The sequence below is a fragment of the Geotrypetes seraphini genome, chromosome 8 (assembly GCF_902459505.1).
Source record: "Geotrypetes seraphini chromosome 8, aGeoSer1.1, whole genome shotgun sequence".
NCBI classification, from domain to species: domain Eukaryota; kingdom Metazoa; phylum Chordata; class Amphibia; order Gymnophiona; family Dermophiidae; genus Geotrypetes; species Geotrypetes seraphini.
In genome coordinates, this window is record NC_047091.1 from 39065703 (window position 1) to 39081413 (window position 15711).

The 15711-nt window shown below is 41.6% G+C and overlaps 1 protein-coding gene across 1 annotated transcript in view; it reads left to right on the forward strand.

Annotated features, from left to right (window-relative positions):
* LOC117364411 (cytochrome P450 2G1-like) overlaps positions 1-15711 on the forward strand; it is a 128211-nt gene that overhangs the window by 40762 nt on the left and 71738 nt on the right. Inside the window, exons 4-5 of the mRNA XM_033953554.1 lie at positions 6987-7147; positions 11500-11676. Coding sequence (XP_033809445.1) covers positions 6987-7147; positions 11500-11676 — 338 coding nt within the window. The remainder of the gene's footprint in view (positions 1-6986; positions 7148-11499; positions 11677-15711) is intronic.

Here is a 15711-nt window from a genome sequence, read left to right on the forward strand (position 1 = left end):
CCCTGACATCAGAGGAGGGGTGGGACTGTGGCAGAGGGAACGTGTTGCGGAGGCTGATGCTAGCCTGCTAGGATCACTACAGCACCAGCGATCCTCTCTGCAGGCTGCCATAAGTAGCTGAAGGTAAGACCGGGAGGCCAAAGGGAAAGCCGGAGGACACTACAAAGAAGGCAGGAACATGCAAGCCTTCAGGGGGGACCCTTCGGCGGGGAAGGGATCCTGGTGGAGGGAGGGAGGTCCAAAGAGATGTGCATATACCGGACTGGGAGCGGAGAGGGAGGGAGGAAGAAATAATGGATCTAAAAACAGAGGAGAGGGAAATAGATGTTGGACAATGGGATTTAGGGAGAGAAGGAACAGAAAGGGAGAGAAGTTGGACACAAGGGATGGTGTAGAGAAGGGGAATAGAGATACTGGATAGGATGGTAGTTGGGAAGAGAAAGGGAGAGCTGGTGGATCCTAGGATGGTGGGGAAGGAGGGAGAGATGCTGGATGAAAGGGTAGTTGAGAAAAGGAGAGATGGTGGACCTGGGGATGGTGGAGTCCATCGCTGCAGCATTGGGGATGGAGACAAAAAGAGGAAAGATGCCAGATCTCCAGGGGATGGAAGGGAAATGGAAGGAGAGGCCAGAGATGGAAGATGGATGGTTAGCATGGAGAAAGAAGAACACAACAAATGGGCAGGATACCCTGGCAAGCAAGTTATCAGAAGACAACCAGAGCCTGGGACCAACATGATTTCAATAATGACCAGACAACATAAGGTAGAAAAATAATTTTATTTTCTGTTTTGTGGTTACAGTGTGTCAGATTTTAAATGTGTATCTTGCCAGAGCTGGTATTAGAACGCGAACGTGAGCTAGAATTTAACAGAGAGAGGAAAAGTCTTTTTTTGTTTGTTTACACCACAGTGCCAGTGTGGGTAGGAGAGGGAAAAGGGAGGTGGGCTGGGTGAAGAGGCTATAAAATAAAACCACCAGGATGCTTGAAAGAAAACACCCAATTGGGCAGAAAAATCAAATCGAAAAATTGATTCAATAGGCTGAATTGAATTGAAATTTTTTTTCCTGGATTGGATAGCACTAATGCACAGTAGTGGTGCTTAAATAACAGTGGGGAAGTGAAGCTGATGCTGGATGGACTTCTACTGGTTATGCTCCACATATAGAAATAATCAAAAAGGGAAATCAGTACAATAATATCAGCTCTGTATACACTTCTCCCTCCGTATTCGCGGTTTCAGCATTTGGTTTCGATTATTCACGGTTTTTAGCTTGCTGGCTCCTCCCCCTCCCCCCCCCCCCAAATTACATCAGCTTGCATAGAGAAAATCGCTGATTCCCAGCACTTTGATCACCATGTTTTGCCTCTCCTTCAGAAACAGGCCAGGTCTCCCACCATGGTATTCGCGATTTCACCATATTCACGATGGTATTTTAATAGAAAACAGCAAACAACATTTTAAAAAGTTATTCGCATTTTTTCAGTATTTGCGGTTCCGTTAATCCCCTATCCCAGCTAATACGGAGGGAGAAGTGTACATACTTAGTAAAATATCAGGACTTCAAAAAAACACTGCCAAAGTGGCAAAACAATAACTTGTGCCTCATGAAAGAAGTGCTCAGTGCCTTTATGGAGGACAGAAATGTTAGGCACTATCATTGCATTTCAAAGGTTCCCTATCACTACCATAGTTGTTACCAATACAATCACTTATCTGAAAAAAATCAGATGATGATTCAGTGAAAGTCCATATTAGTCATACTGCTCATGTTCCTGTATTCTTTGCAAACACCAAAATAGTGGAGGGGGCATATAAATTCACATAATATTCAAAAAAGGTTCAACAAACTTCTCAAAACACTCTCCAAAACATTTTTTAAAATTTTCATAACATTTCAAGTTTTATTACAAATTTGATAAAAACACTTTATTAAAATTTCTAAGTGATTACATAATAAAAATAGGGGAAAGGAGCATGTAAAGACAGACATTGACCATGACTTACTTGAATCTCAGGGAATGAAGGGATAAAACTACAATTATATAGAAGAAAGAGGAACACAAAAGGCTAAAAACAATAGGATAAAAGCTTTAAAAAGTTGCTAAAATTAGGGGCTCCTTTTACAAAGCTGTGATAGCATTTTTAGCGCATGTGACAATTTATCGCATGCCACACTACGCGGTAGAATTAACACCAGCTCAATACTGGCGCTAGCGTCTAGTGCGCATGGCAATTTAGTGTGCGCTAAGCACACGCTATAACCACTAGTGCAGCTTTGTAAAAGGATCCCAAGGTATTAATTGTAGGTTGCTGTATTGTATTGTTTAGACTTGTGCGATTTTTTAAATTTGAGGTGCCTGTTTAAGGGCTCCTTTTACTAAGCTGCGTTAGGGCATTAACATGCGGAATGATGCATGCAAAATTGCTGTGCGTGCTAGACGCTAGCACCAGCATTGAGCTGGCTATATAGCCGCGTAGTGCAAGGTTAATGCATGCTAATCTGCTGCGTGCGCTAAAAATGCTAACGCAGCTTAGTAAAAGGAGCCCTAAGGGCATTGAGCTGGCATTAGTTCTAGTCACTGTCACCGTGCGTTACCAGGCCGGGCCGCGCCCAAGTGGGAATGGCCGAAAGAGCCCGGAGTACATGGCGATGACCAAGCGGATTATCCATTCTTAATTGGAGTTGGTGGATCAAGTAAAACAAAACAACCAGTTTGCTTCCAACTCAAAACACTTTATTCCAATTGGACTTCAGTTTTCAAAAATCCAAATTGCACTCATAGTTCAAAAGAAAAAAAACTTTAAATTTCCAGGATACAGTCCAAAATGACTCTTTACTATTCCAGTGCTATAGTCAATGGGTTTCTAGTTCAATCTCTTATGCACAAGGATTTCTGACAGTGTTTAGACTGGATCTTGCCTCTGAGCTCCTTGGTTGCTGAGTTCAGGGCAGAAGGGACCTCCTCCCACAATGACCGCTGGTTGTGGTCCCTCCCAAAACTAGGACCCACAATCCAATCTATGATTAAAAAAAAAACCCCAAAAAGGAAGAATCTCTCAAAACTACTGCCAGGGCTGTGCAGTGCTAACTACCACAGTGTAGAAAACTCCGGTTCTTGCACAAGCAGGATGCAGGAACCTTCTCAAGTCGCAAAGGCTTACAGTAAACTTTCTTTAACTTAAGTTTACTTGAGACAGCCAGCCCCTTAACTAGCGCAACCAACTAGCAAATCCTTTTAAATTTCTCAGTTTTGCTATCTGTCCAAGTCTGTTTCCATGTCCCACAGGTCAGTGTCAACATTTCCTTCCTTAAAGTCCATGACTTCCTCAGGGTCTAAATAGTCTTCATTATCTGAAGCTTCACTCATGAAATCTTCTAACGTTTCAGATTCCATATAACTAGGTCTGACCTGGGTCTTAGGCTGAGGTATGCTGCTGCAAGTCCTAGGAACTGGTCTTCCTTCACCGTTCTATTTCCTCTCCAGTGTGGGTTGGTTCAGTGGCTGCCTCCTCCCTGAGCACTGCTGCTGGTCCTTATAAGCCTCAGGATAATGAGCTACAGGTGTGGCTTGTTCCTGGCTAAAGTGAGGGCTAGAATGTTCCTGGTGTCACCTGGAATTGTGTCCCCCATGAATGTTATGAGATGTCTTGAGCACCTTCCCCCTAGGAACACTATTCTGAGTACTTTTAATTCCACCTGCCCATTGTTCTCCCTTCTTTAATTCAGGCGAAAACAAATAGGCACTTTCTTGCTCTGGACTAAACCTTCCCTGTTGGCTTTAGTTCTGTGTTGAGGTGTTGGTGTAGGTAGTGTTCTTTCCTTTTGGGAGAGTATTTTCCCCTGCCTAGCCCTAGGCGTCAGCATCTTTTCACTAACCGGCTCAGTCACAGGGCCTACCCTGTGACATATCCCCCTCACCAAGAACCTATTTGTCTTTTGCCTAGGTTGTGGCACAGGCGTAGTTTCCTCCCCACACTGAGACAAAACATCTGCATTCTTATGCATAGCTCCAGGCCTATGTACGACTGTGTACTTGTAGGGATGCAAAGCCATGTACCACCTTAGAAGTCGGTGATTGTTATTTCGCATTTGCTTTAACCATGTCAAAGGCCTATCATGTGATACCGTGTAGCATGGGGTTAGCACATTCTAATCTGTTGCGTGCGCTAAAAATGCTAATGCAGCTTAGTAAAAGGAGCCCTAAGTTTATTTATTTAAAAATTTATATACCGAATAAAAACTATGGGGGTAATAATTTAAAAAACATCTAAAAAGTGTCCTAAGTGGCTACTTGGACGATCAAAATGCCTGATTGTCCAAGTACCCATAACCAAAGCTGGTTTTTAGACGTATCTAAAACCAACTTAGGCCTTTCCCCTGCCTCTAAACACACAGAGAGAAAAGAGGTGTGTTTAGAGGAGGGGAAAGGGCAGGCAGTGGGCAGGAGGTGGGCCGACCTACACCTAGGCGTACAACAGATATAACCAATACAGTTTAGTCGGCACTTAGACCTTTTTCACATAGACGAAATAAAACCAGGTCTAAGTGCCGAAAAACGGGCAGCTGAGCTGATGGCCGCTAGCGCCATCAGTTCAGTGGCCCGGCAACCTAACCATCGCAGCAGGAGAGATGCCTCATCTCCCCTACCGCGATGCCATCACTCCTCTACCCGAACTTCTGCGGGTCGCGGCAGTTCGGGTAGAAGAGTGATGGCATCGCAGTAGGGGAGATGAGGCAACTCTCCTGCCGCGATGCATCACTCCCCCGCCCCAACACAACATTGGGGCAAGAGGGAGCTCAAGCCCTCTTGTCCCAGCCAACCGCGGCACCCCCGACATATCGGGGCAAGAGGGAGCCCAAGCCCACCCCCCCGACTCCCCGACTCCATCGGGGCAAGAGGGAGCCCAAGCCATCTTGCCCCGCCGATCCTGCCCCCCCCCGACTCGTTTGGGCCAGGAGGGAGCCCAAGCCCTCCTGGCCCAGCCGATCCTGCCCTCCCGACTTGTTTGGGCCAGGAGGGAGCCCAAGCCCTCCTGGCCCAGCCGATCCTCTACCCCCACCCCCCACTACATTACGGGCAGGAGGGATCCCAGGCCCTCCTGCCCTCGACAAACCCCCCTCCCCACAATGTCTGCCCCCCCAGAACCCCCGATCAGCTCCCCTCCCAGCCAACCCGTGACCCCCCTGGCCGACCCCCCGACCCCCCCACCCCCACCCCCTCTTCCCCGTACCTTTAGGTAAGTTGGCCGGACAGACGGGTGCCAAACCCGTCCGTCTGTCCGGCAGTCCTCCGACAAATGGGGCTGGATTGGCCCAGCCTAATTAAAGCCCCGCCTACTGGTGGGGCCTAAGGTGCCTGGGCCAATCAGAATAGGCCTGGGAGCCTTAGGTCCCTCCTGTGTGCCTGTGATTATAGACTACAGAAGCAGGCCTGTGTGGCCGAAACAAGTACATGTCGAGTCATTGAGCTATTGGATTATTGAACCATTGAACTGAATAAATGAAATTTGTGAACTATACAAAGCTCACTAGTCTTGATTGGACATCTCCACTGTTTGCTTTGCTATCTCAAGAAACATTTCATGAATGTAATTGTCATGGCCAATCAATTCTATGTCATTTAGGATGAATTGAACCATTTCTGGTTTTGATTTATTACATTTATGGACTTCTTTTCAGTTTCTACAAGAAAAGCAGGAATTGGTCAATCTGAGATTTAGTAGCAAGTGCTGCATGTTGCCAGGTGGAGAACTTGGCTTGATGCTCCATTCTTCTACACTCCAGCTGTCTGGGACAGGGGATGCAAAATGCAATTCTCACTAGTGCTGCCTGATTCACGATTCAAATCGATTCACTGATTCATTTCGGGTGAATCGATTCAAATTGATTTACCCCGCCAAAAAATCGGCCTCCCGATTTGTTGACTGACCCTCCCCACTCACCCTCTAAAGCAGGAGCAGCAGCGCTGCCTTTTGCTGGCCTGCCGCTCCTGCTTTAGAGGGCAAGTGGGGAGGGTCAGTCGGGAAGTGGCTTACCCGCTGCCTCCCACTGCTGTGCTGTCCCCACTGGCCTCCCGAATCAATCTTCCTAACTTCAGCAGCCTGCAATAAGATCGCTGGCGCTAGCAATCTTTGCAAGCTGCTGTACGGCTTCAGAGGGTCTTCTCTTTGCCGCGGTTCCGCCCCTTCTCTGACGTACAGCTGGAGTCTCAGACATCACTCAACAGTGACACCTGGTCAGACTTAGGGACCACATTTATCTGGGCTCTGGAGGGAGCCATGAGTACTGAAAGCCACTGTTCCCTCTAAGCTGAGCAGGAGTCTTCCAATTGTAGGGCTTGTCGGTCCTTCACTATTGAATTCTGATAGTGAAACAACACCCCCACTGGTCGGACTGTAGGTGGAGAACTCCTACTCAGCTTAGAGGGAACAGTGCTGGGAGCTGGCCAAAGATTATTATTAACTTTCCTGGGATAAGTTGGGGGATGGAAAATTGTGGTTGTGGTGGTGGTGGGAAGCCTAGATAATTATAAATGAAGGCTTACAATGTTCATAACCCAACAGAGGCTAGTTCTGTTGAACTAGAAACTACTTAACCAAGCAAAATAAACAAACAATTAAATAAAGGCAAGAGCTACAAGTCCATTAGTGTAGTTGGTATAAAACCAACTCTGACAGCCCATTCCTTATTGCATGCAGATTATTTGCACTTACCAGGAGCAAACTTATTTGGCAGATAGTCAATTGTAGTTGCACCCTAACGCCTCATTCCCCTTCCTTAATGAATCTGCTTGTGATGTCCTTCATTATTCTTTGGATTAGATATGCCAGTTTATTTCAGTGCTAATACTTTGTGTATTGCAGAGTGAGGATTCACTCCATGTAATGCTATAGTCCTTGGAATTCAAGATAAACTTAACTACTCATCCTGTGGTATTTATTTTCTGGAGAATGCTGAAGCTCTTCATTTTCTCTACTCCAGGTTCACTCTTTGACCCCACCTTCTACCTCAGCCGGTCTATCTCCAATGTCATCAGCTCTATTGTCTTTGGAAATCGTTTTGACTATGAGGACGAGGAATTCCTTAAGTTGCTCAAACTGCTAAATGAGTTCTCAAGGCTGTTTGACTCACCACTGTCACAGGTAAAAGATTTATTTTACCTACAGCATTATTTAATATACTGCCATTCCTAATTTTAAAAAAAAGTACATCAAGGCAGTTTATAATAGGTAAAAACAAAACATAAAACAGTAGAAGCAGCTTAACCTTCATAGTTTGGAATCTGGTCTGTGAATGATAGTTTGAGCATGAGCATGAGCACAAGAATTTTTATATTTTTAAGTTTCAAGTTTATTTATTCTTGATGAATCGCCTATTTAAATTACTAGGCGATGTACAATAATAATAACATAAATTAATAAATTAAACAAATAAAATGTTAATATTGACATAAAAACAAATTTGTTGTTAGTTAAAATTTAACAAACTTAACAAATTGAGTGTAGACATAAGTTTAAAATAATTTTGTGGGTAAGACTCACAAGACATGTGTGGTTAAGAGGGGGAATAGTTACAATTTTTGATAGAAGAGAAGAAAAAACATAAAAGGGAAGAACAAGAAGAGGGGTAATAATAGCTGTTTAAAAAAAAAAAATAATAAAAAAAAAAAAAACAACTCCAGGTTGCAGTTAAAAAATAATCGATTTTTTAGTGTCCTAAGATCCATACGCATCTTTAAAAAGAAAGGTTTTTAACGTTTTTTTAAACAGTGTTAGATCTTTTAGTTCTCTAATGTATTGTGGTAAAAGATTCCATGAATGTGGGGCCATAACTGGGAACATGTCATGTCTTCTAGTTCCTATCATTTTAATTGAAGGTACGGAAAGAAGATTAAATGAAGTTGAACGAAGTGATCGTGTTATACTATAAGGGATAAGCCATCTGTTAATAAATTGGGGTTCATTAAAGTTTAAAGCTTTAAACACCAAAAGCAGTAATTTAAAGGTGATGCCTTTGGTTACTGTTGTGGTTGTCCTTGATACTAAAGAGGGATTAGAATGGGACAGGAAATTGTTAAGTAATTATAGCAAGAAAATATTAACCATATCATTCCTAAGACATATGAATTTAAAGCTACCAGTTATACTACTGGAAACTTATTTTTGCCTGCAGTGAATATTAATTTTGCTTTGGAACTAAACTCTTTATGAATGGACATTTATTAAGAGTCTAAGTGTGGTCCCATTTGCTAGTCCTCAGCAGTACTTGGAAGTAGTTCTTGCCTATTTTGGGAAGTGCCCTGGAAAAAAGGAAGCTGTAATTATTACAGTATTTAAGTCAATGTTTATTTAAATTTTAAATTCAAATATACAATTCAAAACAAGATGGAACAAGAATAACAGCAACTATTCAAAAATAATTATAAATAAATATGTAAGATAGTAAGACAGAATGGCAACAGCAGGTAACAAGTAACAACCAGCTCCAGAAAAAAAAATTAGAGAAAGGTACATCACTATTGGGTGCTATTTCTGTAAACATTTAGAATGGCAATGACCTGAGTATGAAAGAAAGTAGCAAGTGTGTTGAAACATGTTTTTGCATATTGTGACATGCACAGTTATGGCACAGTGCGAGTCTAACATTACAAGTCACAGGATGTCAGGAAAGTCCTCATGCAAATCAAGTAAGAAACTGCTAGATTTGGAGCACCATTCAGTGATAAAAGTTCTCACAAAAGAAGGGAAAAAGCAATGGAGATCCACGAATGCATGACTACAGTTTATGCTGAGTTTATGGTGAGTCTGCCCCATCACCCTACAAAGTAAAATTTTGGAGCAAGCAGTTTAAGTGGGGTAGAGAGTCCACTGAAGATGACCCTCACACTGAACAGCCTGTGGAAGCAACTTCCACAGAAATGTGGAAGAAAGTCAAGTATTTAATTTTGTCAAACAGACGAATTAAGGTTTCCCAAATAGATGAAGAAATGGGCATCTTGGCAGGTAGTTTGGAAAACAATTCATGAAAATTTGGGCATGTCCAAGGTTAGTGCAAGATGGGTTCCAAGAATGCTGATGCCATGTCAGAAGGTCATGAGGCTCCAGTGCTATCAGGAGAACTTGGAGATGCTCCTTGAAGACCAAGTGAATTTTTTTTTTTTCATCGTTTGTTAACAAGTTGGACCATGGGGATGGGGAGGAAAGGGAAGATGCCAGACTTCCAGGGGAAGAAAGAGAAGAGGAGGGGCAGACAGAAATGGCAGACCACAGGAGGGGGAGGGGGAAGGAGAGAGATATCAGACCACTGGATGGGGAAGGGTGAGTGGGTGGGGGGAGAAGAGAAAGATGTCAGACCAGGGAAAGGAAGGTGGAGGGAGAGATTCTAGACTCCAGGGGAAGGGAAAGACAAAGAGATACCAGACCACAAAGGAAGGAGGAGGGAAAGGAGAGGAGAGATGCCAAACTGTGGGAAAGAGAGGATAAAGATCCCAGACCATAGGAGGGGGAAAGTGGAAGACAGGTGTCAGTCCATAAGAGAGGGAAAGAGTGGGAGGAGATTGTACACATGGATGGAGGGGAAAGGGAGAGAGAGATGACATGGTGCATAGGGATGGGAGGGGTGGGGAAATGAAGAAACTGAAAGAGAAGCTGTTTTTTGCTAGATAGTAATAGAGGAGAAGAGGGAGGAGGTGGCACATATGGATGGTGGGGAAGGGCAGAGAGAGGGAGGAGATAGTGTGCCTGGATAGATGGGATGGGAAGACATGAAAAGTAGTTAGATCTGAGGAGGAAGCAGAAAAATGGAAGAAAGTTGAATGTTAAAAGTTAATGCCAAAGATGGATGAAGGGAAGAAAGTGAAGGAGAAAAACAGCAAATGGATAAGAAGGCCCTGAAAACAGAATTAAGAGCACAGAATGAAAGAAGTGTAACCAGAGACTGGGAAAAGATGAATAGAAAAATAAAATCACCAGACAACAAAGGAAGGAAAAGTGATTTTATTTTCAATTTCGTGATTGAAATGTATCAGTTTTCAGAATTTACATCTGCTATCTATATTTTGCACTGTTCAGAAACAAATGTATTTTTCTATTTCTCTGGTGTTGTACTGCATGCAGAGTCTGGCATCTTAAGGTTTTGTTTGTGTATATTAGAACTTTTAGTTTTTGGTCCTGTATTTGCATAGGATTTATCTGCACATGTAGGAATGAATGTTGTGAAGCGTTATTGGTGTCATGGCCCCAAGTAGGAAGATATTTGTCGGCAGTTTGTCTGGGTTTTGGAAAGCTCTGAACTTGGGGCCACATCTGGAGGGCCTCTGCCCATGCATGAATGTTAACGTGCTATCATTGCACTGATGTCCACACATGTGTAGAGGTCCTCTAGATGCATCCTGGTGCTTGGGGAAGGCGACACAAGGTCTGTGAGGGGATGGGTAACTCTAGCTCATCCTCCAAATCCCCAGACTTTAGTCATCTCCTGACCCTTCTGAATCTTATAAATATAGGATGCCCAATGACCCACATCCCACACTTGGATGCAAACAACTTCAAGCTCAGCCACAACAGACAACTTTGAATACTGTAGCTTCAGGTCTGAATGGCATGTGCCAACTAACACCACCCATTGAACTGCATGGGTGGAAGCTGATACTGCCAACTCAGCTCAGAGAAAGTGACCAAACACCCCCCTCCAAAACATCTGCAAGCAACCAAATGCCATGTGACTGTCATAAGAGCCACCAGACTAAAGAGTTATCAATAAGCAAAGCTAGATTGTTCTAGAGAGCTGCCTTGATCACCCCCAGGACACATCCAAGCTCCCATTCAGCACCCCCGCCCCCCCCCCCATGTGCTATGAGTAGCACAGAAAACAAGGATGCCCACCAAACCAAAGACATGGCAGCCAGCCTCTGTAAAGGAACAGTATTGGCAACCCCACACTTCAGCTAAAGCCAGCAAGACTCCACTGCCAACATTAGCCTAAAGAACCAATAGGACCCCTGACACAAAAGATAGACTTGATGATACAGCTGGAAATCAGGAAAGCAGATAGCTTAGACAGAGTAATATAGGACAGCCTGTCCTCCCACAAAAACTGCACCAAGACACTCAAGCCTATGCCAAAACATGCAAGGAAAATTAAGGGGAAGCATACTAAGGACATATAGGACCTTAGGAGCGATCATCATTTTAATGGTATCAAGTCGCCCCCATCATGACAGCCAGAGAGGCATTGACTGAGCTGAGGCTGTAATTAATATTCACTGGGCACCCAGCTCTCCATACCTCATCCCTGTCTGCCTGGAGTGGAGGAGTAGCCTGGTGATTAGTGCAGCAGCCTGAAAATCTAGGGAACTGGGTTTGATTTCTCTCCATTGCCCTGTTTTGATTGTAACCATAAAAAAGCAGTATATCAAGTCCCATTCCTTTTCTCTTTAATGGAAAGCTATATATTTTTTATATATATATAAAAAAATCTATTGTCTTTTTTGCAGCTCTTTAATAATTTTCCGCACCTCATGAAATACATACCTGGACCTTATTTCCGTGCCTCTGAAAATATAAAGCTTTTGTCAGAGTTTATCCAACAGAGAAAGAAAATGCATGAAGAGTCCCTGGATCCCAGCTGCCCCCGGGATTTTATTGACTGTTTTCTGATCAAAATGGAGAAGGTAATAATCTTTATCAAGTTTATTAAAATTTGATGAAATGCTAATCATAATTCTAAGCGTTTAACAATTAAAAATTTAAAAGGGGCACAACTAATGGACTTGTTATAGACAAGACATAATTTACATGAAAACAAAAGGATAGTAGGGATAAATACAATTTAAAAAGAGAAGAGTGCAATTAAGGTTAAGAACAAAAGGGCAATGGGAGAAATAATATCAATGATGAATGAAAATAATACAGACAATAGTAGTGTGGGTCCAGAGATCATTAGCATTCATATGCGTCCTTAAAGAGGAACCTTTTAAGGTTTCCTTTAAATTTATCTAAATTTTTCTCAGACCTTAAATGTAAAGGTAAAGAGCTCCAGATTGGGGAGGGGGGGGGGGGGGAAAATAGTTGCAAATGAAGAAGCCCTACGAGTACTAATGATTTTTAAAGATGGGACATGGAGAAGGTGCTGAGAAGCTGATCTTAAGATTGTCAAAGGATCATGAGGGATAAGGAGCTTATGAATGAAGGCAGGTTCTTTGGTGTTCATGGTTTTAAAGGAAATTAAAGCAATTTTATAAGTTATTCGATGAGGGATTGGTAACCAGTGTGCATTCTTTAGCAAGTTGGTAACGTGATCAAATTTCTTGTTCGTTATAATTTTTATGGCAGTGTTTTGTATTAATTGTAGACGTCGGATGTCTTTTTGACAGACACCTTTATATAAGGAATTACAATAATCGAGCTTGGAAATAATAAGAGAGTGAATTAGAATGTTGAGAGACTGAGGGTCAAGAATATTCGCTAAGAATCTGATCATTCTAAGCCTGAGGAAGCAGTTCTTAACAACTGCACTAATCTGAAGGCAGAAGGATAGTTTACTGTCGATCAGAACACCAAGGATTTTAAGTGAATTGATGGACTTTATCGGTGTGTCATTGATTATAATAGGAAATATTAAATTAATATTTTCTTTCCATGGGAAGAGAAGACAGTTAGTTTTGGTGGTACTTAATGAGAGCATATTATCACAGAGCCATTGGCTGATCTTGTCTAATTTTGAATTGACGAGAGTAATGTCATTGGGATTGGATGCGTCGATAGAATGGATGATCTGAATATCATCCACTTAAGCGTAAGCAGTTAGACCGATAGATTGGCATAAAGTAAGTAAAGGGGCCAGGTAGATATTGAATAGTAAAGGAGAGAGTATTGATCCTTGAGGGATACCAAAGTTATTTTTGAAAACAGCTGATGATGTGTTATTGAAAGATACTACAGAGGTATGATTTGAAAAGTAAGTGGAAAACCAGTCGAAGATTAGCTCGGAAATTCCAACAGTGGCAAGTCTTTAGAGAAGTAATGAATGGTCTATCGTATCAAACGCAGCTGAGAGATCTAAAGAAACAAGAATAACAGATTTGTGCTGATCCAGAAAGTATTGTATAGAAGTGGTTAGGCCTAGTAATGCATGTTCCGTTGAGTGATTTTTGCAGTCAGGATATTTTTTTTAAAACTACATAATAGAAACATAGAAACATGATGGCAGATAAAGGCCAAATGGCCCATCTAGTCTGCCCATCCACAGTGACCATTATCTATTCCTCTCTCTATGAGATCCCACGTACCTTTCCCATGCCTTCTTGAATCAAGGCACAGTCTCTGTCTCCACCACTTCTTTCGAGAGACTGTTCCACTTCTTTCGAGAGACTGTTCCACGCATCTACTACCCTTTCTATAAAAAAGTATTTCCTTAGATTACTACTGAGCCTATCACCTCTTAACTTCATCCTATGCCCTCTCATTCCAGAGCTTCCTTTCAAATAAGAGACTCGACTCATGCACATTTAAGCCATGTAGGTATTTAAATATCTCTATCATATCTCCCCTTTCCCACCATCCCTCTAAAGTATACATATTGAGATCTTTAAATCTGTCCCCGTACACCTTATAATGAAGACCAGGCACCATTTTAGTAGCCTTCCTCTGGACCGACTCCATCCTTTTTATATTTTTTTGAAGATGTGGTATCCAGAATTGTACACAGTATTCTAAATGAGGTCTCACCAGTCTTATACAGGTACATCAATATCTCCTTTTTCCTACTGGCCATATCTCTCCCTATGCACCCTACTGTGTTTCCCCGAAATTAATACACTGTCTTATATTAATTTTGGGCCCAATAAAGGTACTAGGTTTTATTTTTGAGGTAATGAAAGGTCACTTGGACACACAAAGTCAGAGGCGTGAAGAAAGTACAAGAAATTTATTATGGTATACCGGACTCTAGTGCAGTTAATAGCCTGCCTACTAGAGTGTCAGAAACAGGAAATACACGGACTTTTATGCCCTTTTTGCAAACTAATATATGCAAAAACTACAATTTTCATTTGTTACTTCTATAACTTTCTACAATTATTATTGGTCCTAAGCCAGCACTTATGATAGGTTCAGGGGTACAACTTATAGTGAACAATCAAACTTACTTCCCAAAAACTTTGTACCAAGCACAAAATGCTAATTCAATATATTAGCTATTTCTAATGCCGTGCCTCAGAGACCGAGTCATCAAGCAAGATATTTTTATATAATGCTCATCTTCAGTCAGGATCTCAATCACTGGCTAACGGCATGTGCTAGCAGCACTAAATTATTTTTTATCACTTTTTTATATTTTATAATTCGTTTTTTGTTTTGTTAATAATATATTTTTCATTAAAATGTTGTAATTATTCTGAAAAGAATTGACCATTTACTGTGATAGTGCATGAATTCAAAAAGCACTTATCTTAAGTTCCTGTCAGCACTGTTTAAAGCCCAACGGGGCCACCCGTTTCACCCTGTATGGCTTCTTCAGGGGAAAGTACTTGACAGTGCCTTAAACACAAAACAATTCATTAGATTCTACTCGATATATTTAGTAAGTGAAAACACATTAAATATTCAAAGTTTAAAGTAGCAACTTACAGAACAAAAAGACCTTGTTTCCTCTGCAAAATTTCTCTAAAGAAATGGCGCCGTGCTGAAAGACGCCAAGCTAATTATAGTACCCGATGCGGGCCTGCTAGAGTTTACGTCATTTACGTAACTGACGTAAATGAGCCATTTAAATGTGTGGACAAGCGTATCCAATCGACATACAAAAAAATTTTTTATCTTCAGCCAATGAAAAAGGCTAAAATAAAAAACAGAAATGAAGTTACGTCGTTAGTAATAACTTGACCAATCAATGTCATCGTTCAATCCTGTTGGATGAAGGGTTTGCAATGTAAAAATCCAGAATGTTTCACGTCTTTTTAACTTTAGCGTTCTATCTCCTCCTCTGTTGTTCTTCTTGATCACATCAATAACACATCCACTAAGGTTGTCAAATGTATGGGCAGCTTCTATGCAGTGCTGTACTAAAGGTTCTTTCAAAATTTTCCTTTTGATGTTGGACTTATGTTCACCCAACCGGATTTTAAAGGATCTGGTGGTCATGCCTACGTATAACTTGTTACAAGGACACTTTATGGTGTATATCACATGGTCAGTCTGACATGTACTAAAGTGATTCAGTTTGTAAGTTATCTTGTTCAAAGGATTGATGAAACTTTTAGTTTGTACTGAAAAATCACAATATACACAATGACCGCATTTATAATGTCCTACACAAGCAACGATGTTATGTGTTTCTTGAGTTTTACTGGTACTGAAAAATTCTTTAAGATTCTTACCTCTCGAGAAGGCAAAACGTAAGCGATTGCTCCCAAATTCAGGGAGAGATTGTATAATATTCCAATGTTTTCTGATGACTTTCTTTAGTTGAGCACTTGCTGTGGAGTGTTTTATGACACATGTGGAACAAGATTCATCACTGGTAGTATCTTTTTGTTGTGGTTCATGAAGTAAAAGATCCCTGTTGTTATATTTGACTCTCTTGTACGCATTTTTTATAATATACGTAGGGTAACCTCTCGATTTTAATTTTTTACTTAGATGTTTTGCTTGAATTTTAAAATCCATTAGTAGAGAACAGTTCCGTCTCAGTCTTAACATCTGGGAAA